The sequence below is a fragment of the Mytilus trossulus genome, chromosome 6 (genome assembly GCF_036588685.1).
Source record: "Mytilus trossulus isolate FHL-02 chromosome 6, PNRI_Mtr1.1.1.hap1, whole genome shotgun sequence".
Classification (NCBI taxonomy): domain Eukaryota; kingdom Metazoa; phylum Mollusca; class Bivalvia; order Mytilida; family Mytilidae; genus Mytilus; species Mytilus trossulus.
In genome coordinates this window covers 69,441,088-69,464,549 of record NC_086378.1, presented here as the reverse complement: position 1 = coordinate 69,464,549, position 23,462 = coordinate 69,441,088, and the positions used below count along the sequence as shown (strand labels likewise).

The 23,462-nt window shown below is 30.1% G+C and overlaps 1 protein-coding gene across 6 annotated transcripts in view; it reads left to right on the top strand.

Annotated features, from left to right (window-relative positions):
* LOC134721747 (protein MTSS 2-like) overlaps positions 1–23,236 on the top strand; it is a 64,258-nt gene extending 41,022 nt beyond the window's left edge. Inside the window, exons 6-16 of one of the 6 annotated variants that reach the window (XM_063584937.1) lie at positions 52–126; positions 8,386–8,543; positions 9,781–9,945; positions 10,517–10,657; positions 13,484–13,522; positions 15,362–15,773; positions 16,199–16,329; positions 17,681–17,785; positions 19,319–19,499; positions 21,025–21,144; positions 22,083–23,236. In XM_063584937.1, coding sequence (XP_063441007.1) covers positions 52–126; positions 8,386–8,543; positions 9,781–9,945; positions 10,517–10,657; positions 13,484–13,522; positions 15,362–15,773; positions 16,199–16,329; positions 17,681–17,785; positions 19,319–19,499; positions 21,025–21,144; positions 22,083–22,882 — 2,327 coding nt within the window. In that variant the 3' untranslated portion in view covers positions 22,883–23,236. Of the gene's footprint in view, positions 1–51; positions 127–8,385; positions 8,544–9,780; positions 9,946–10,516; positions 10,658–13,402; positions 13,523–15,361; positions 15,774–16,198; positions 16,330–17,680; positions 17,786–19,318; positions 19,500–21,024; positions 21,145–22,082 lie in introns of all 6 variants that reach the window. The other 5 variants (XM_063584935.1, XM_063584940.1, XM_063584938.1 and 2 more) reach the window with 5 other exon arrangements.
* Positions 23,237–23,462: the final 226 nt, after the last annotated feature.

Below are 23,462 nucleotides of genomic sequence, written 5' to 3'. Positions count from 1 at the left end.
TTTGACTTTTTAATTCCAACTTATCTGTTGATTTGCATGTTTTCTCAACAGAATACAAGAAAGCGCGTCAAGAAATCAAGAAATGTGCTACAGACACCATGAGATTACAGAAGAAAGTCAAGAAAGGTCTGTTTGATTAGTTTGTCTGATATCTACCACCTGTTTGAAGTATTGCCCTGCTATAGGTTTGATAATAGGGTTGTTATTACCTGTTCCTGGTAATCTGTAGTCAGTAGTATATTATCTGTCAAAAGAGGTATTGATATCTTTAATGGGTATGTTGGTTCATATGATAGAATGTAACTATCTAATGGATTTGTTTGAAGAAAAACGGAAAATTTGAAAGTTTTGAACTTTTATTATGCAGAATCTAAAGTATTAGAGCATCACTCTGAGTAGGATTACAACATAAATTTGCAAAGTTCAGAGTGAAGGTCTAACACTTGTCAAGGGAAGGGTTTACACCTCAATTATTCTATAAAAAAGCTCAATTCAATTTAATTTATGGTGATTACAGGTATGAACTAACATATCATCATACTAGTGGGATGTTATATAAAGTTACACCATATTTGGATATATTTGTTAATGGTAATAGTCAATGACATTTTTAATTTTTCATCTGCTAAGTATCACACACGCCCTGATATCAAAACCACAGAATTTAGTTGTGGTGAACCCCTTAGTTGATTTCAAATATAATATCTATGATGTGTTTTATAGTTTTTGCTTATAATTTAAGTGGTTTTATCACTCCACACCTTAAAAACCTTGAAGAAGATACATGAATTCTTCTTGTTTAAATTTGTACTGCATAAATTATGTAACAGAAGTGAACGTTGAGTGATTTTGATATTTTTGAACTTAAACAGATGTAGAGGTGTTTGTTAGGGTTCAAATAAATTGGATATGGATTTGAAATTTGAATTCCTAAGAATGTTGGCAATTTTTACATACTATGTTTTTTTGTTGTCAGATTATAGATTGAATCTATACTACTAAAGGAAGAGACCTATTTTGTTGGTTGGCAACTCTTCTAAAACTATTCAAAGTTGTAAATATTTGTGATATGATGTATAAAAGTAATATTTTGTACACTACCTAAAACTGTCTTTAAAACTATCCTTTTTCAACAGAATACACCACTTTTTGAGAAAATATCAAAATTAGATTAATAGAAGACTGTTATTGATCCACATCTCAGTTGATGTACTGCCTGCAAAATTTTAAAAAAAAGCACTTGCCCAATTGTCCACGTCTTCTAGTTGTATACTTATAAGGGAAATAAGGATATTCTTTTTTTTTCTTAATTGCAAAGAAACAAATCTCAAGGTAGAAAATTTTAGAATTTTGAACTCATGATTTAAAACAGTGGGTGTTTTATTTGACAACTTCAGTCAAACAATCAATCAACCCATTTCTTTGTGACATGAAGAAAAAGTAAATTAGTTTAACTGATATAAATGGTCATTCATGTAAAATATCTTTATTTGTTAAATATTTATGTTTCATAGTAACACTTCCTGTTTTGAGCCATTGATGTTAAGCAAGGAACAATCAATCTATCTTTTGTAAAAAAATGTGTCTTTTCACTTTTAGGTCTTTGTTTATACATTGATTTGGTAATCAGGTTTAGATTGAGATTAATCTTTCCAAGCTATGTTCATTGACAATAAGAGTGCACAGGAATTTTGTTTCACGTAATTTGAGGAAATTATGTACATAATTATTAAATCATAAAATAAAGGTCTAGGTTTTTTGTATACCAATAGGAAGTATGGGTTTAACAAATAGTTTCCGTTGTTTGTTTTTTGTTGAAATTTATTTGCAAACATGCACAACAAGATGACTCATATCCTTAACTGTTTATGAATTTTAAGATATTTTACTAAAAGTAAAATTTGTTTTATCATATATATGAGTGCACTTAATTATGATTTTAATAGTATTTTAGTATGTTTATAAAAGTTATTAGAGGGAAACTGCTTAAAAGCATAAATTATGCATTAGTCATGGAACTGTTAATTGCATCTACTTAATAGTACATAAGTGTTATTATTATTACTTTAAGGACCTTTTTGATGTAATTGTAAACTAGTTTATTTTTGAGTTTCTTTGATATATAAAATTTCTTGACATGATGATAAAAAAAAATATACACAAGGCAAAAAAAAATATATATATGTATAAGCTAGCTGTTCTATAGCTGAAAATCCTAATAATGATTTTTTTTCTTGGCCTAGAGTATTTAAGAGATTGTCCATGAACAATACTTCAATAGTAAACATTTTTATTTAGGGACCAGCTGAAGAGAGCCACCAGGTGCCTTATTTTCTTGCTGCATTGAAGACCCATTGGTGGCCTTCGGCTGTTTTCTGCTCTTTGGTTGGGTTGTCTCCTTGACACATTTCCCATTTCAATTCTTTATTTTTTTATGCCCCACCTACGATAGTAGAGGGGCATTATGTTTTCTGGTCTGTGGCTCCGTTCATTCGTTCGTCTGTCCGTTCGTTCGTCCGCAGGTTAAAGTTTTTGGTCAAGGTAGTTTTTGATGAAGCTGAAGTCCAATCAACTAGAAACTTAGTACACTTGTTGCTTATGATATGATCATTCTAATTTTAAAGCCAAATTAGACTTTTAACCCCAATTTCACGATCAACTGAACATAGAAAATTTTAAAATGGGAGTTTCAGGTTAAAATTTTTTGGTCAAGGTAGCTTTTGATGAAGCTGAAGTCCAGTCAACTTGAAACTTAGTACACTTGCTGCTTATGATGTGATCTTTCTAATTTTAAAGCCAAATTAGACTTTTTACCTTATTTCACAGTTCATGGAACATGGAAAGTTAATGCCAGTGGGGCATCCGTGTACTTTGGACACATTCTTGTATTTTTTATTTTAAGTTACCGGTATAGATATACCAATAGGTTGATCTTTATCAAAACTCTGTGATTACCTGGTCATAGTAACTGACCATAATGTTTTGTATTTTGCCAATTGATCTGAAAGTTAAGGCAGAGTATTGTTAAAATGTATTACATGTTGTTTATTTACCAAAATATCACTCCTTACAATGGTCTAGATTTAAAACTTTAAAAATTATTATAAATATTAGTAATAAATGGTATAAGTCATTATACAATATAATCCAAGATTGAATAAGTATTCAATGGTCAGACACCCCTTAACCTGATTCTACCTGATCAGTACCTTAAAATTAAAAATAACATTAATCAAGATTGAATCAGAGTTTTGAAATTCTGATAGATTATGATAAATAGGTGTTTAATATCCCTTTCATGCCAGGTGATTTATTTCAATTTACATTTTGAAATGTTAATTTTGTACCTAATGACATTAATCAGCTATACACAGTGTAACCTGCCTGCTACGACACCTGAGTATATTCCAACATCCTGATTTAACAGACATATTATTATGGTCCCAAAATATGTCTATCCTTGCAGAGAAGACCTGAGTATTTCGACATCCTGCTTAATCCGACATTTTTCTGGTACCCCAGTGTATCGGATAACACAGGTTGCACTGTATATATATACTTTAAAGAAAGAGACAACAGTATGTTTGAATGTACTTGAACATTGTAGTTTGTATCCCATATATCTTGTTAGAACAACTTTACTTTTAACATACAAAAGCATTTTTTACCTTCAGATATACTTTGGGTAGATTTTTTATTCTGATAAATCATATTATGAAATCGTTAATCATTTCAGTCTTCAAGGTTGACAAATAACAACACTCGTGCTGTATGAAATGAAAATTAAGTATTATATAAGTAGATTTTTTCTGATAAGAGATTGATATAGTTCAGAAAGTTTTCATGCATTTCATGAAAGTGATATATATCATAGTTTTCTGATTGTTTAAAACCACTGAGGAATGCAGGAAAGTGCAAGGCTATTTTTGAGCTTTTGAATAGAATTATAACTTTATACAGGATAAATAGCTGATGGAATTCTCAAACTGGTCTTTTTAGGCAAATTTTTACTTTCTTTCAAACAAATTTTTACTTTCTTTAAGACAAATTTTTACTTTTTTTAAGACAAATTTTTACTTTCTTTAAGACAAATTTTTCTATTCCTAAAATGCCAAATTTGTTTGGCATCACAAAATAAGATCAAGAAAAGTCTTTTGTCCATGAAAAATTGGACCACATCCGTTTAACCATTTAAGGTTATTCAGTGCAACTAGAATATATGACCATAAACGTAATTTAATAAGATTATTGGACTAGTTATAGATTTAAAGTTGAGTCATTTTCAGATGATAATTACTGAAAGTAGGTCATTATGTAATAGGGGTATTTCTCTTTCTATGTCAAGTAAAATGTACTTGAAAGCTTGCTTCTACTTTTGGGAACATGATTGTTATAAACCATTTTCAATCCGTGAACTCAATAGCTTATTGTGTAGGGGATATGTTTTTTCTCTGTTTGGATATGTTCATGTTCTTCTAGGGTTAAGATTGATAAAATTTGGACAGGTGGAGAAAAAAAAACCAAATGAAAGTGACGAACTCATCAAAGTTTTATTATGTTTGTTACTCCCCTACATTTAGACATTTTGTCAAACATCTTGAAGATAGACCATAAACATGCATTTCTATGCCCCTGTTGTAGGGGAGGGGGCACTAAGTTTCACCCCTGTATGTCTGTATTTCCCAAAAGTGGTTTCTTTACTCTTCATAATTCAGAATATTAGCCTTTAAACATTTTACAAAATCTGATCCAACATAATTTTGATACTTTTCCCATGACATGAAACATTATCTCTTTATAACTACCTTTTATGACTTAAAAGTTATACTGGAAATTTTAACCAAATGACTACAAAGTAAAATTTACAAGGAAAATTGCAACCAAAAAACTACAAAGTAAAAGTTAATACTGTGGACATAAGTACAGTCATTGTTACTCTTGTAAAACAAAGGGAGATCAAAGATTGAAAGTTTCAATAGAAAATTAGATCTAATGAGGGTAATTTGTATGTCAAAAGTTTAGTGTAATACAATTGGTGTTCTGGTGGTATAGAGTATGACAACTTTAAATGTAGATGTTTCTGATAAATTTGAAATGTCTGTGAGAATATGTTGGGTCTGGTTAAGAAAGGGAGAATACATTGGGTCTAGTAAAGAAAGGGAGAATTTGTTGGGTCTGGTTAAAAAAGGGAATTATCTACAGATATTGAAAAAAAACAGCTGCTGGTAATGTTGGCAGTTGGATGTGAATAGAAGAAGAGTCCAACATAAAGTCCTCAAAAATAGAGATATAAAAAAGAAGATGCGGAATGATTGCCAATGAGACAACTTTCCATATAAGACCAAATGACACAGAAATTAACAGCTATAGGTCACTGCATGGCCTTCAACAATGAACAAAGCCCATATGTCATAGTCGGCTATAACAGACCCTGAAATAGAGCGCATTTAGCTGTATACTGTTGTCTGTGGTTTACGACCAGCTTATTAATCAAAATGTCCAGACTAATAGGGAAAATGTGTTTGGATTTAAAACTGAAGTAATTATTTCTTGGAAATTTGAACCTCTATCTTATCCATGTTGATGTTATTATGGAATTATGATTGATGTTATATTGAAATTATCTATCTTTATATAAACTGATAATTATCTCATTAGGGGATAAATCTGTCTGATCTGTTAGTCGTGTCTATCTTAGGAGTTTAGATATACAAAGTAAATAGGATTTATTCTGATGTCTAAAGGAACAAAATTGGATTAGCCATATATCATGTATATATTTCCTTAAAAAGAAACACTCAAAATGGCTTTAATGTCTGATAAGTTGAAGGATATACAGTACACTTAGACCATTTTCTATTCTCTAAATTTTGTGCAGCGTTTTGAATATAATATTCTTTGTAAACAATGTTTTAAATCATGTTTTTACACATTCTTTTTTGCAAATATTTAATATTTACTTGAAAAGTGTACATAAATAAATAAATAAAAAACTTACTATTTAAACAATAAATCAGACAGAAGTGGAATAATTTGATAGAGATATACAGTTTACAGTTATGATATTGATATTTTCCGTTGAATATTGACTCCCCATTGCTGCATCAGTGAATATTGTCTTTTTACTTTTCATGAAGTAATCAATTTCCATGTAAATGCTGCATGTCAAACTCTGATCAATAATACCGGAAAAAAGTGTTCATTTCAAAACACTTGATCACTGATCAATTTCCCTGGTGTATGTGTGTGGTAGGCTCCTTTTGGGGCTCAGTAAGGGTTTTCTGATATTGCTTTACATGGTATATGGAATGGAAGGGTACAGACAAATGTTTTCTTGGTTGTTAGTTTTATCTTTTGATTTGTTTCAGATTTAGTTTTTCCAGGTATTTTAAAACCTTACTACTAGTATACAGATTGGGTGTTGCCTATTGTTGAAGGTTATGGATTGTATTGTTCAAATCTTTGTCCTTTGGTATTTGGACAGTTGTGGTTTCGTCAATCATGTGTTTTCATCTCCTTATTACATATTGATTCACACAGGTCATAGTCGGTATCTTTGTTGTGGATAAACTAAAGTTGAAGTGACTACTACTGGGTGGGAAAGAAAAGACTGATATAATGTATATGATAGTTGACTTCTAGCTGTTTTTATGAATTTGTGGGATCTCTTTTAACTCATTTTGTTCTCTTTATTCCTTTCTTGGATGATGTCAGAAGAATACATAAAGACTTTGATTGACATCATGTTCCTAATATAGAAACATTTAATTGAATAATTTAAATAGTAGTTATGGAAAGACTTAAAATAGTACAAATCAATTTTGGATTTTCCATAGTTTTGTCCTGAGTTTGTAAAGATCATGGAAATTATATTATTTCAAAAATTTCTGTTATTTGTGAACAAAAATTGAACTTATGTCCTTTCAGTAAGTGTAAATCTTGATAAAGATTTGTTTCCTTTTTCTAAAGAGTGGCATATTGTTCAGTTATTGAAATACCTCTTTGTATGATTAACTGATAATTATATCTTGATTGATTTATTCATGCTTAAAAATTGTTAAAAGACCTTCAATGACTTTGCAAAAAATGCAAGAAAAGCCAGAGAATTTCTTATAACTAGATTGGCTGGGATCATAGAGTCAAAAGAAAAAATGGTGTATACCCAGCCTAAACAGCTGTTGACAGGGTCATTTATAAGTTTGAAACATTAAGACATTGAAGTGTTATTGATTTAGCAAGTCAAAAAAATATATTCTGGCAATTTTAAGAATGTTTTGAATAAGTTGAAGTGTTTATAAATATATGATTTGAAAGTAAGTTTGAATTTATATGTCTTGAGATGACCCATATTTCATGACAAGACAAAGTCAGCATTTTTGTAGAAAAGTCACCTTTTCAATGAAAGTCAAAAGAAAAATGTTAATATTCACTCATAAATCTAATCTTGCCTATAAATATTTCCCCAAAACAAACTATTTAGCTACATTTGTAAACATTGTCTGAGATCTATAAACAAATACTTCAAAGTTGTTTGGTCTGCCGAAAGTAGATAAAAAGAAAAATATTGATCCAACAGTTTAGTTTTGTTTTCATTTTAGCACTTTATCTATCAGGAGTTAATTTTAAGTAGTTATACCACTTTAAGGAAAGACATAAGGACAAAGGAAAAGGACTCATTTTGATAGTCTAATATGGACACACTTTTCTAAAATGGCTAAAATCATAAGTCTTATAAAATTTTATTTTTTCCCTTTGCTATCAATCAAATTTTTCAAAAAGGGTTTTTAATTTACTAGTACATTGAACTGTGTATATTGATTGGGATTTTAGTTGATAGTGGTGTTTATATTAGTTTGGTAAAGTAAAGTGACTTTATATAACACTATCTACTATCATGGTGAGAAAAAGTACAAATCTATATGTAAACAAAGGAAATATTTGTGTGCAAGTGTCATTGCTATATAGTTATCATCTGGGAATAGTACATGTCTAAATATAGATTGTTTTGTCTAGTTTGTATGTTTTAAATGTTGTTTAGGTTCTATTTAGGTAAAAACTTAGTAAATTTGTTCAACATGAAGTTTGAAGCTGAAAATAAGCTTTGAAAGATTTAAAAAAGAATAGAACCTTGAAACTAAAATAAAATTTGGGACAAATATTCTTAGACCTTAAAAGTTTTATATATATATATGATACAATACATATAATTTTGTAATACCTTATTTTTAAAACAAACAAGTTTCCTTTCACACATCCTGTAGGAGTATTCTATAAAGATGCCACAGAATTTATACAATTGAATCATACATAGGCCCACAAAAATGTAGTTGAAACTAATGTAAATTTATGCATTTATAATTCAGCTTCTTATGTTTTATCTTACAGGTAAATCAGACATGCAAACAAAGTTAGATCATGCTATGAAAGATGTGACAGATAAGTACATGATGTTAGAGGAAGCAGAGAAGTCGGCTGTAAGGACAGCACTGATTGAGGAAAGATCCAGATTCTGTTTGTTTATCAGTTGTCTTAGACCTTTTGTTGTAAGTTCACAAGTTTTACCTAACATGGTTAACTTTTCCTGGGTAAAATAAAAAAAGACCGAAAACATGTGTAAGAAAGCTGGCAATTTAAAGACACAGCATTATTATATATGAAAAGTGCAAATAATGGCCAAATTATATAATAGTATAAACTTTCATTGAATAAAGGCAATCTTTTACTGGAATGCAGTCTAACCACAAAAATTAGTTAAAACACAAGTTAGCTATTAAATGTCTTGTCTTTTTATGATGATGTATTTTTGAGCATGTCATATGGAACTAGGAATAAAAAGAGAGGTCACAGACTAATGACATAATTACATTCCTAAGTCCGTCTTATATAACCACAATTATGTCGTTAGAACTGAAACAAGAATGATTGTGGAGCACACTCTACGATAAGCAATTATAAACAGAACTGTAACAAGAATGATTGTGGAGCACACTCTACGATAAGCAATTATAAACAGAACTGTAACAAGAATGATTGTGGAGCACACTCTATGATAAGCAATTATAAACAGAACTGTAACAAGAATGATTGTGGAGCACAATCTACGATAAGCAATTATAAACAGAACTGTAACAAGAATTATTGTGGAGCACACTCTATGATAAGCAATTATAAACAGAACTGTAACAAGAATGATTGTGGAGCACAATCTACGATAAGCAATTATAAACAGAACTGTAACAAGAATTATTGTGGAGCACACTCTATGATAAGCAATTATAAACAGAACTGTAACAAGAATGATTGTGGAGCACAATCTACGATAAGCAATTATAAACAGAACTGTAACAAGAATGATTGTGGAGCACACTCTACGATAAGCAATTATGAACTGAAAATGAAAATGAAAAAAAAAAAAGTAACAACAAATTCATCTATTTTTAATTTAATCCAGCCCTGGCCGGGATTCATACTCATGCTACTGAGATATTGTGGCACCAAATGGCCTTGCACTATGCCGGATGTGCTAGATCACTCTACCACCTAGCTATATAGGCTCTACTATATAATATATATTTATATAAAACCGTGGTTACTTTATTTAGTTTTCTTTGTTTTCATGTTACTTTCAGGAATCTAAGAATACCCAGGATAAGCTATAGGTTTTTGACAAACTGACACACTATTTATCATGTATAATGTGAGCCACTTTGAATTACTGATAGGATGTTAAATTTGAATTTGTGAATGAAGGTTCTAATTTATGAACTGTGTATTTTTCAGGAACATGAGATTAGCTTACTAACAGAAATCACCCATTTACAAGATATAACCCACAGTTTGTGTTTGATGGCAGGTGAACCTAACACACTACCATCGTCCAGTGAACAGTTTATTATGGATATAAAAGGCTCAGATAGCTCCACTTTCTTCAACAACCTTGGTGGGGTAAGATTTAGCCAGTGCAAGATAGAGGCAAAAGATATTAAAGGGATGGTCAAACTCCGCAGACGAAAAAAAAAACAAAAAACAAAAAACAAAAAACGAAAAATGCCATGGCAAAAAAAACCCAAAAAGACCAAAACAGTATACAATACACAAAATGAAAAAAACCAAAAGACTGAGCAACTCAACCCCACTAAAACCAGTTGTGATCTCAGGAACTTTGGAATTGTTAGCAAATATTGCTCCACACATGAGATACATCATTAATTATGTTTTCATTATACATGCTGTTTTTTAAATGAGCAAAATGCCACATCAATAAATGTCAATCAAAAAGTTTAGATCAAATTATTCCATCTGAGGCGTATTTACACTTTTGGTATTTTGCCTCTAAATGACCTTAGATCTACTCTGACATCAAGCAACAATCATGTGAAGTCAAAGGTTTTGAATTATGATGTCAAAGTTTACAGGAACTTGTGTGATTTTATGTAATGGAAGACAAATTTGCATACAAGTGTAAATAGGTCTATTTTAGGAAACTAACCTTTAAACTTAGTAATTTTATTAACAGCCAAGCCCTCCAAGCTCACCAAGTTCCATCGGTTCAAGAAAGTCCAGTATGTGCAGTATCAGTAGTATAAATAGTTCATCTAGTGGTTCAGTACAGTCGCACTCACCCAGTCATCATACCAGGAACCGTAACTCTTTACAGGTTAGTTACTGTTGTCTGCTGCAATGAATCATGTATGCTGAAGGCTTAATTTATTTCAAGAAGTTCATTTTCTTTGAGACTTAATTTGCTTCCAAATAATGGCTTTTTCCATTTAATGATATATTGTAAACTAGGTATTGGCTTTGCAGTGACTATATCAAAATAAAAGGGGTCTGTTTATGATTAAGACAAAATTGCAGTAAAGGTTTTATACACAAATTTATTAAACTTTTCAAACTTTTCAAACATAATATAAATATTATCTGAAGTAAACTAAAATTTATTATGGTTGCATGGATAAGGTATATAGATTTTTACATCTTTTGAAAAGATTTGTTTTGTGTCTTTCATTGATGAGAAGTTTAATATGTAAAGTAAAACGAAGCCCAGGATTTTTGTTCCCTATCTCAAAAAGTTCTAATATTGACTTTGATATATCCTTATAATATGCTATTATTCTCAAATGAACATTACTTTCCCTATTTGTTGTTAAACAGAATGTACTAAAAATAGATTTCATTTTAACACAATTATTGAAAGATTTAACATAGTAAATTGCCATTATAGATCAATAGCAGTCAGATAAGGTACTAAATTTTCTGCGCTTTTTTGTAAGCCATTTTTTATTCATTTTTAAGACCTTTTCTTATAAGAAATACTAAAATTGCATTAACTTTAAGCTATGAAACTGATGAAGTGTTATGGTGTCTCCTAAATAGATTATGTATCTCTTTTGGGGCCACGAAGGAAATAAATGTTTTCTCAAGTAATATAATTTTCTAATGTATATTCTGTAAAAGGAAAAAACAATTAAATCTTGTCATGTACCTTTTTGTGTAACATTAAATCAATAACACATAAAGTTTCTTAAGCTATTTATGGCTGAAGAATGATCCTGAATATCTCATCATAAATATTGTGGATTTTCTATAAAAACATCTGTTTTAGAATGAGATCAATACAATCTGTGACAGGAATCTTTATTGTTAAGATGGAATTAAATAAGTTAATACTACATAGTGAAACAAGTTAGTAGATAAAATATTCAATCTTGTTATATCTTGTAAAACAGCTCATGAAAGTTCACTGGTAGTCCATCAGTGTTGTATTAATATTAATAATCAAAAGTTCAAGGTTGTAATTCAAAATAGCAAAATAATCCTCTCTGAAACCTATCTTTTAGATTCTTTTATTTAGATGTTTATTTTCACATTCATGACCTTAGGTTTTTTTTAGTCACCATTTTATGAAATGTTGAGTTTGTAGATTTCTAACTCTGTTCGTGTGGTGACAAATATGCTTGTATATATTGCTTTATAAGTTAAAAAAATAAAATGCTTTTTTGATAGTATTTACACATAAAAAGGCAATGCATTAGATATTTTTAGATTTACACACTCTTTAAAAAAAAAAAACGAATGACATTTGAAAATTTGTCTCTGATACAGGTTAATATGTAAACAAATTGATTTTGCTCATTACCAGTAGATTAGATAGAAAAGTAAAAAGATATTAATTTATGTTTGTGTAAACTTTTAAGTAACACATGAAGTTCATTTTCAATAAGAGCATACATCTTACATGTGTTTATAAAATCAGTCAAGTAAAAATACTATCAAAATGCTATTTGCCAACTGTTCATATGTGCTTTTATATTGCTTATCACATTAAAAATCAAAAGGAAAAAAAAATGAAAGTCTAAAAATTCTTTAATAAGATTGAATAGTTGGTAATGTTTTAATCTAGCTCTGGTTGTACTATTTTTCCTGTTGTACTGTTCAGTATTACACAATATATGCATTAAGTTATCATATATCTAGTTCATATAATTATGTTATAAAATATCATCAAGTCTTCAGACAGCTCAACTTTATCAATGATCTTACAATTAGATATTTTCATAGGAGATACATATTTGTAAAATCAATGCTGTTTTATGCTACATTAATAACTGACTTTTATTGCTAAAACAGGATTCATTATTATTTGTGGGATACAAATTTTCATGGATTTTGTCTTTGATAGTATTGGTAATCCACCAATTTAGATGTTGAACAAATATGAAATTTTCTATAGGCTTTGATAAATTTGAAATCAAATATCCGCTACTTAAAAGACAGTTTTTCCTCATTTCATGAAAATTGGTACCAACGAAAAATAATTTAACAGTATTATATAAAGATTATTTTACTTTGTGCTGATATCTACTTTATGTAGCTATTTATTGTCATTAATAAATGTATTATGTTAACATATTTAGGAGAAGACTCCATTCCTTATTTTATACTATACTTATTTCATGCATGTTTTACATGAACTGTTTAATTTACATAATCTCTCTTCATCTTGTAACATAAACAAGCATGAATTTCAGTTATATTAAAAAGTATTTTCCTCAACACCTTAGCCTCAACCATTAGTGGAATGTTGCATCTTTTATAATGAAAGATTCCTGCCTGAAAGCCATAAATGAGATTTGAGTTTGACTTCTGGTCAAGTTTTAAAAAAAAAAGAAGGGGAAAATGCACATTTAATAGATTCATGAACTTTTTACACAAAAATGATGAGTTAGGTGTGTAGTTGATATTTAGTAGTTATTTATTTTCATAGAAAACTTCCTTCTATAACTTGTAGATTTTTTTGGAAAATATATTGTGAATTTTTAGAGGAAAATTCTTTTGATCTTTATTTTTTCTCTTCAGTCTTAATTTTTGGCATGACTTTTGTCTTGTTTTTTCTTGGTAGCAATTTCCCATGGGTACAATACGCTTACAAAGTGTTTCATCACAGGACTCGGGATTCACTTCTCAAGATACATTGTTTCAGCGACCAGTCACCCCATCGTCACTTAATATTAGACAGAAGGTAGGAACCAATGTAACCTCTCCCAAACTTCACAATATTGTCTTGTCTTGCATGCAGCCACATGTAGCTATAGTTGTATATGTAGATGATATGTCCTCCATGCATATATACTTGTAGTCTTAGTTAGATGTATTTTTATGTATCCCCTGCACTTGCTATTACAATTGTATTTTTATGTAATATTTTAAAAAAAAATTACCTTAGAAGGCAGGATTTTCAAGTATACAACAATAACAATAAAATATATATATAACTTGACTCCATGGGTGACCATTGTCTTTGGAAGACCAAAGTCACAGCTCTTTTGATATACCTCAATTTAATAGCCACACAACAACACAAAAATAACCAAAAGACATCTAGAGGGCAGCAGTCTTCAACAATAGACAGGTGTTGGTCCATTATTTGAAAATGTCTAAATCACCTGGGTATAAAAGTTGTAAAACATTTAAGCAACCAATAAAAATATGCCATCAACATTTTAATTTTCCTAAAGACAAGAAACATTAAAATATGACTTATGACTTCCTAACTTGGAACAGGCCCATTCATATGTGGTGGGGGCAAAAGACCTGTAGGATATGATCAATGGTAAACAGTTGTGTAAAAGGATCAAAATGTAGGTGTAAAATAATCTTTAAGTAATAAACTTATTGAATTTCAATAAATTACCAAAACGGAAAAGAAAAAAACACCAAAAAGCAAACTCATTTTTGCTAAAGTTTAGAAAATAGCCTCAACATTTTCAGGATTTGAAGTATTTCCTAGTGAACAAAATATGACCATATATTTATACAGGCAGTATTCTACATATTTTTTATATCATGAGTCATTAATTGATTTCAACATACTATCTATATAGGTCAGGATGTTTTAAAGCCTTGTTTAATTGCTTTCAAACTGTTGGCTTTAGCTATAACAAATATGTTTAGAATGTCAGCATGAAACTTGGAATGAAGTTTTCTCCCTTTAACCAGGGTTTAACCTTATCAGAAACTTCAAAGCTTTTTACTTTGATTTAACACAGCATTTACTTTATGACATACTCTGGGTTTCATCTGCAGGATGTTCTTCTATGGAACACATACATATAATATGCTGAGCAATAACAGTTTTTAAATGTGTTATAAAGGTTATGTTATATACTATCTGTTCATCTTCCATTCTTATTGTCTGGTTACAATAGTGAAATTATTTGCTTACATTTAATGACATTTTACTCCCTTCCTGGGCTTCCCCCAAGATGGGGAAATAAAATAGTATGACTCCTAATTTGATTATACACAGTTGACATTTTTTCTAAGCAAGAATCTGGCCAAACTGAAAGTTAGCCATGTTAAAACCTCAAAAAAATTAGAAATAACAAATGTATTACAAATAATTGTACTCTTGTAACCATAATTAACAATGTAAATATATAAGATGCACAACTGTTACTTTAGAAGCATAAGTCAACCTTACAGTATAACATATATATGTCTTATCAAAATCTAATGTTTGTTGATATGTATTTGCCTTTTCTCTAGCAGTTAATCATTCTAAAACTAGTATTACAATGTTTAATGAAATTATGAATTTTGATATAATTGGCTTATTAGTACATTGAGAAATTTAATTGTTTGAAACTTCATGAAATGGCCCATTTACCTAGCTTCATAAATCATTAAAATTATTGTTTCAAAATTTTGAACTTCTCTTTTAGTTAACTTTTGGATGAAAAGGTAGTACAGTAGTTTTTGAAGTCAAATTAGTCCAATAAAGCCTTAAGAGTTTTGAAAATTAAAAATTAACAATAGCTTTGCCACTTAAAATAACTAACTGCAAATCTTGTTTCCTTAGGATGGTGACAGTGCTAGTATAGGTGGTCATTCAGATACTGCAGATTCTTCATCGTCAACACCCTCTGATAATACACCATCAGCTAGTTCTACCTGGACAAACTGGCCGAATCAACCAATTACCACAAAGCCTGACACCAACATAAGACCACACACGATTTCCTCAGCATATGAGAAAAATCACACCAGGCCTGCTTTGTCTGCTCAGTTGTTTGAACCTCCACTACAGGAGAGTGCCGAAGACGAAGAAGTTCAGATGAGACATCCACATAAGAAGAAGACACATAGTATAGCAGAATCACCATATACACGCCCCCCTTCAGCTTCAATTAACAAAATGCAACCCGTACTTCCTCCGCTGGCACCAAAACCAAAAGTTAAAGCAGTACCACCTCCAAAAATCCCATTATCAGGTATTTGCCATTCACTTACAGGTTACATAAGTCCCATGCAGCTTAATACTATTTGTAAATGTTGCCAAACCTTTCTTGTATGAACTATAATTCTTATCAACCATTGCAAGCTTTTCCTTGTTCCCAAAAAATGACTAAAATTAATCAAATGGTTAATTTAAGAAAAATTTACAAAATTAAATACCCTGTTTACAAGTATATGTTCAAATGGTCCACAAAAAAAAGGTCTTTTAATTTTTTGTTTACAAGATCAAACCAAATACTTTATATGGGAAAAAATGTACTCGCAAAAATTTATGAATAGGACTTTTTGTCGCAGGGTATATTAAATCATATATGCAGAAAAAGTGTTTTTATTATGAATATTTAAAGCTATCAGTCGTTCATCAATAAAAATCCAAATAAGTAAACATTTTTTTACTCAGATGCTGAGCAGCCAGCTTATGTGAATCTGACTGATCTTGCCAACATGGAGAAGGATCGCCAAAGAGAACAGAGTACAGACAGTGACAGAACACCAACAGATAAAAGTCCCCCTGACACAGCTCCTATACAGGTATACAACTAATGACAAATCTTATACGTACTAGATGTGCTCTTTTTTTTTTTAAAGTCAATGAATATTCAAAAAAAGAAAAGCGAAGTCATTGATTTATTTTTTAAATAAACTAATTTAGAAAAGCAATGCTTAGTTGCAACAAGTTCTTCATAATCTTAAGAAAAAATGATTTTTTCATGAATTTTGTTTTTAAAAATGAAGAAATGATTTAATTATTTTAAAAATTATTAATCCTTGTTGTCTACATAGACTATGTTAAATAATATCAAATTTTTAAGATTCTTCATTCTGAGATAAATCTGATAATCCATATTTGAATATAACAAGTTCTGATTAAAAAGCTAAAAAGTCTTATTTTCAAGCATACATTATTTAATAATTAATTAATATCCTTAAATGATAATCAGACTATATATATATAGATTTATGTGTTACTTTTATTCAGTATAATTAATATATCATTATTTATCTTATTTGTACTATGCTTGTTTTTATTTTATGTGTAGTTATATACTATACTTGAAAAATAGAGCTAGAATTTTTTATTCTGAAAACTTTTGCCAGCATAACTGCAATTGAAAAAAAAAAGGATTTATGTTCCTATGCATCAAAAATCAACCAGTGCTTTCAATGCATTCTTTGCTTTGTTTGACCAAAGGGAGATAACTGTTTAATCTATAATAATTTTATTGCTTATATATTTTGTATTGTTTTTTAAACTTTTATTTTGCATCATTTATTGCATGACTTGTTGTAAATAACCTATTTATAAGCTTATTAAAAATCTCAGACCAGTTACACGAAATATTTTTAAAAATGAGGAAAATCTTTATTTACCATTTAAAATGTTTTAAGCGAGGAAGGGCTTTAACGACAATAATACCTTACTTAGTTGGACACTGTTTTGAGTAACCGAGTCAGTCTTTATTACTGTTTTGAAATCTAAAGATCCCTTGAAATAAAAAATGAAAACAAATTGCAAATCCTTTCTGTTAATATCTAGCTGAAAACTTTAATAATTGATACACATGTTAGATACCTTCTAGTTTCATTCCTTCCAAATAAGACTATTCATCCAAACACACATATAACGTGTCTGCCTAAAGAGATAGGTGATCTTTTATACAATTGTACCATCATTACTTTACTCTGATAATTCCACAATAATTGACATATAGTTCTGATAAAGTCCTAGTGTTCTGCAGTTTAGCAAAGCAGAGGTATGTGAAAAAAAACCTAATCATAACCATTTGTACACCAAAATAAAGCATTTAAATGTTCTGGTTTGAGATTTTCATTTGAGTAATCGTTGACTAATGTACTCTTGCTTTCTTTCTGTGTGCCACAGTCCGGGTACCCCATGGACTTGGAGGAAGCTATCAAAGATCTTGATACATGTACTGCCGCATTACATACAGAATTTGAAACTGTTGAATTGAGGAAAGGGATGAAGGCAAGGGAATCCAGTAGATTTAGTTATGAAAATGTCTTATTCACAGATGAATATGGTTATTATTCTTTATTAAAGCATTGAAGGAAAATTCTTTTATGAGCAAATACATAGCAGTGATTTATACATGTTCATGCCTATCAAATTGCATTTGTAAGAAGCCATGATTTGCAATCATTTTTTAACTCAAATTGTTTTATATAGGTTATTTTAATTAATCCAATTCTTGTGTTCATAACTATGGTTAATATATTAGAAGACCACATTTATTGACGTATGAGTGGATCGGTAGTTTGCGAACTTTTAAAGCATTTCTAACAAAAACATTAAAACATTAACTGACCTGTTCTTTCTGCAGGGATAATTATCTAAGATAATGTGTGCTTTCTATTTAATAATAGATTTATTAAATACGTTTTTAAAAGGGTTTAGACTTATTTCATTAAAAGTCAATACACTCAACTGAGAATCAAATTGAGTGAGCATTTAACAGGTTCTTTCTTAAAAATTGAAAAAGCAAAATGCCTTGATTCACCCAGGTCCTCCAAGTAAAGTTTAATTTTGACTTGTTAGCAACTATTTCATACGTTTGCTATACTTTGTGCCAATACTGTTTGATCAGTCTGAAGAAATTCTTGGTTATCAAAGAAGGGTCATTATCATGTAAAATTCTTTCTTATCTTTTCTTTTCATTAGTGCTCTGGTCTCATTCTTTGAATTGACGCTCATAACCATATTCATCTTTGAATAAGCTATGTCTTTGATTCTGTATTTTTTATTATATTTATACATTTTACATACTATAAACTAGCTTAGCAGTAGATTTTTCTTGGTTTGTAATTTGTTTCCTGCATTTGAATGTTGTAGCTTTTTTCAATTTAGTTTATTATGCATAATTATTTATTCAAGAGATTATAGTATATAGCATATTTATTTAGAAGCTAGTTCACAAGCATATGTTTTAGCATAACACTTCACAAAGCTTTCTTTACATAAACAAAATATCCTGTTAGTTACATTACATATTGCATAAATTTCATTTAAACAATTGATTGATTGATTGATTGATGGTTGTTTAAAATCCTTATTAAAATTCAGATCTGATAATATTGCCATCAAAATGGAAAGAAAAGTAATGCTATAGTGAAAAACTGACAGTGCAAGACACCCTTAAATAGAGTTTATACTTTGTTTTCCTGCAACTAAAACTTCAACAATATTACTGCATGTTAATTATGCTACAAACCACCAAAAATAAAACTAAACATTAAACATAACACATTTGGTTTACCCTTGCAACTTAGAGTAACCAGAAGATTATCTAAGCAATGTAACTGCATGTTCATCAAAGATTTTATGCCACCACAATTCTACATAACACTGAGTAATCTATAATCAGACATCTGTAATACGATTTAACCATTTAGTACATAACAGATAAATGCTAACATTTAAGACAGCTTTTTAGTGAAAACTAAAGTAATGAGATTTTGATATGAGCACTTTGAGTTAATGTTATGTTGTATTTCTTTGCAGAGAAAGCAGAATTCAATGGAGCTGGCTAAAGCTATCCAGGAACTAGAGGCTAGTACTGCAGCTTTAGCATGTAATTATGAGACATCTAGTAATGCCAGTCAACACTCACTACAGTGCTCTAGTGGATACGGTACCATGAACAGTACTCCATCAAGTTCTGAAGATGCTATTGCTACTGGGGGTTAGTATATTACTTTCAAAATAAACTAAAATTTGATTTAAGGGGTGTTCATACAATTTTCGTTTTTATTTGAATTGCCAGTTTTGTAAGGAACTGAGAATCTCCAAACATTATAATTAGACTGACACAGCATATTTGCTGTTCAAGAAAGAACAATGAAGATTTCAATGCATTTATTGAGAGACCATTATTTTTAACAAAAAGATTTTCATTGTCTTGCGAGATTTGCTATTTGATATAAAAAAATTATTATTAATCAGTTAGTTTTATGTTTGATCTAATGTGAGTTTTGATTGACCACATATACAAATTAATGATTGCTATTGATATATTAAATATTCCATAACTGCTTTAATTTCGCTTCTTTGTATGGATCAAAACTTACTTTGAAAATTAAGAAGTAAAAATTAAACAAAAAAGATATATAATTATTTCTGTTAATGTTGTTTCGTCAAGACTATATTTGGAGTATTTGCCACTTGACATTTTTTAAAGTATAAAAACTATCAAAATAGACCTGTTAAGATTGAACCATCGGTATAGGTTGGATATCTTAATTTTGATGAGTTGACACTTTAGAATGATGCATGAACATGATGAAAGTAGTAACTTATCAATTTATTTCATTGTCCTCATCTTACTGAATATTCATAAGACAAAACTTATCCACTTAAAGAAAGGTTAATACTTAGCTGTCCGCTTAAATGTTTATACTGAGCTACTGAATTTTGTAGAGAATGATAATTTCCGAAGTAAATTGTGCTATATATATATATATGAATGTTGTCAATTAACTTATATTTTGTTTTACTTTCTTGCATCTGTGCATGTTAAACATCTTTTTTTTTTTAATCACCAACTCTATAAATTTGTAACAATATCCCATTAAATATCTACTGTCTGTTTGAAATGCCTTTCTCTAATGTATATCTACACCAGACTCTATAACTTGATATTTTATTTTCATCTTCTAATTAAAAGATAACTGGATGAATTTTCATCTAGTAATTAATTCCATGCATGATGTGAATACTGTGATCATTTTGATTGGCTAAATAATTATTTCTGTAAAGACACTGTCTTTTGATATTTCTTGTTTTTTTAAAGGGATTTATTCTAGAATTCCCAAAACAAAACATTCCTAACAAAACTAAAGGTATGAACACATGGGGTTGTAGGCTGCATACATCAATGAGACAACAACCTAACAACAAAGACATCCAATACATGCCTTTAGAAAATTTTGCATTTCTTTGTACATTTAGATTTGTGGTTCATCTATATACACAAATTCCATGAAAATTTGTATTAACAAAAAAATAAAAATTCAATTGTATGCATAAAACAAAGTTGCTGGAATACCTATTTTAGATTTTCAAATCCCCTTTTAAATTCGCATTTTGCATTAATAAAATATATCTGACAGTTTTACATTGTGCATGTTGTGCATTAATTGCTATTTTGCATTTGAACCTTGTGCATTTGTTATTAGAATGTTGCATGTGTGTGTTGTACTCTCTTGCAGACTTTACTCTCACTAGAAATAAGACAGATCAAGAAAAATATTATACAATTCCTAGAAATTCAGAAATAGGAAATGTTTATAAAGCTGTATTACAAGCCAAACGACCCGCATCTACAGCAGGTAGGTTTAGTCCATGAAAACAGTTTTCTTTATAAGATTATAAAATCACCAAAAGCACTATAGTTGATACTATCCAACTGTTATATATAATTGTCAAGATGCATATAATGTAGTGAATTATCTCCCCTGTTAATATAAATAGTACTCTTTGCTTGAACTTTATTTTGCCAAAATCTTTTATAAAATGACTGTTTAAGGTCAGTAAGGTTTTATTACATCACAACAGAGATTTTTTTCAAAAGGTGTCCTTATTCATATATCTCTTAAATTAACATAATTTTGAAAGGATTGAAGATTTTCTCATTTATTGAAATTTTGGAGTAAGATTTTAGCTTTTATCATATCTATAACTATGTGCATACTTGGTTCATTTTAAGAAATTCAAAAGTGTTTTATTGATTTTCTGCATTATGGCAGCAACAATTTATAAATTGAATGTATTGGAGTTTTGAAAATGCATGTATTGAATTTATATGAAAGACGCCTAACTGAGCATGTATACTTCTTATCATTCTCTTGAATGTTAACTTAAAAAAAAAATTATGAATGAATAATATCCTTACCTACTCCGAAATCCTTAAAATATATGATAAATCTATTTCAATGTATAAAATGAAAGAGCAATGGTTTGTTTAATTGTTTAATACAATAAATAAAATAATCATTACATAACCCATTATGTCTCTTTGTTATATTCACACATCGCTGTCAATATAATGAAATTTTATGCCACTGTCATACAAGTGAGAGGTTTAGCTATCTAGAAAACCAGGTTTCTTCCACCATTTTCTTCATAAGAAAATGCCTGTAATATTTCAGGATTATGACAGTTGTTATCCATTCGTTTGATGTATTTCAGCTTTTGATTTTGCCATTTGCTAAGGACTGTCCTCTGAGTTCAGTAGATTTGTTATTTGACTTTTTTTTCTGTATTTTAGGTATTCCAGTGTCTGGTGTGGGATTAGGAAGGAGAAGTTCAATGAATCAACAGCAGAGTAAACCCCCACCTCCTGTAAGAAGGTCCTCCTCAATTACCACTGCTAATCCTGCAGTACTGCAGAAATTACGTAAAACACCACCTCGTGAACAACCACCAATTACTCAATCTATGAGTAGACCTGGTTCACATCGTAGAAGTGGCAGTTCTGGAAGTCAATCAGAGCCTGCTTATGCTGAACTACAAGAGATCCAGCAGAGCATCCAAGCAAGACAAAGTCGTCAGGAACACCAAGAAATTATTTATGCGTCAACAACTGCTGCTCAAAATCCATACAATCAACACAATTCACAATATGTGCCTAATTCACAACCAATATATGGGCATGCTGTTCCTCCAGATGCTCGTGCCATGATGCCACCACCAAGTGGACCACCCCCAAGTGGGCCACCATATTCTCAGACTGGTATGCCACATTATAGCCAAAATCTCCCTGCTGGTCAGGCTGATATGGTTAAGAAACTGAATGCACGATTCGCTGCAATGAATGCTTCATTACAAGAAGAGGAACTACCCCCTCCCCCTGCAGACATTATGCCTGATCCAGATTTGCCTCCACCCCCATCAGCAGAGGAACTTCAGGAAATAGGATGCACATTTAGTCAAGCCCCACCCCCTGTATATTCTAAACCCCAAACAAACAATAGCAGTGACAGTATTCGTGCTTCTCTAGTGTCTGAACTCAAATCAGGACCTCGATTAAAACGTGTCAATTCTAAAGATGAGGGTTCAGAATGCTAGTATCCTGAGAACCTTAGAAGTAGATTTGTGTTTTGTTGGGTTTTTTTAATGTGTGACAGTAGCAGTTTTAAACTATGTATGAAAGGCAGTATTTTATTGATATATAACTGGCTTGCTTGTATAAACAGTTGCACCTTTTGATATTATTGAACGCTTGTTTTAATGAGGATAAATCCAATTTTAACATTATGCTATCTTCCTTATAATTGCTATCAGTATTTCTCATACCTCAGGATAAGTATTTATTTAGATATCAACAGCACACATCATTTCTGTCAAATTGTTTTATGTTATTGCTTTTTTTTATTCAGGCTACTTTTCAACATTTTATAGCAGCATTTACTTTTTTTTTTACCACTATATAAAAAGTTTTTTTTTTTTTTTTTATCAAATATCTGAAATTTAAATTAGATTTTCCTAACTCCTTTTTAACTTTTTTAACTTTTAAGTAGCACAACAGAGTAGATGAATTACAGGGCCTTACTTTAAATTTTAAATTGATATGCTGAATATATATTTAAACAATCATTGCTTACTTATGAAATAAATATTCATGATTGGGATAGTTTAAAGGCATGCA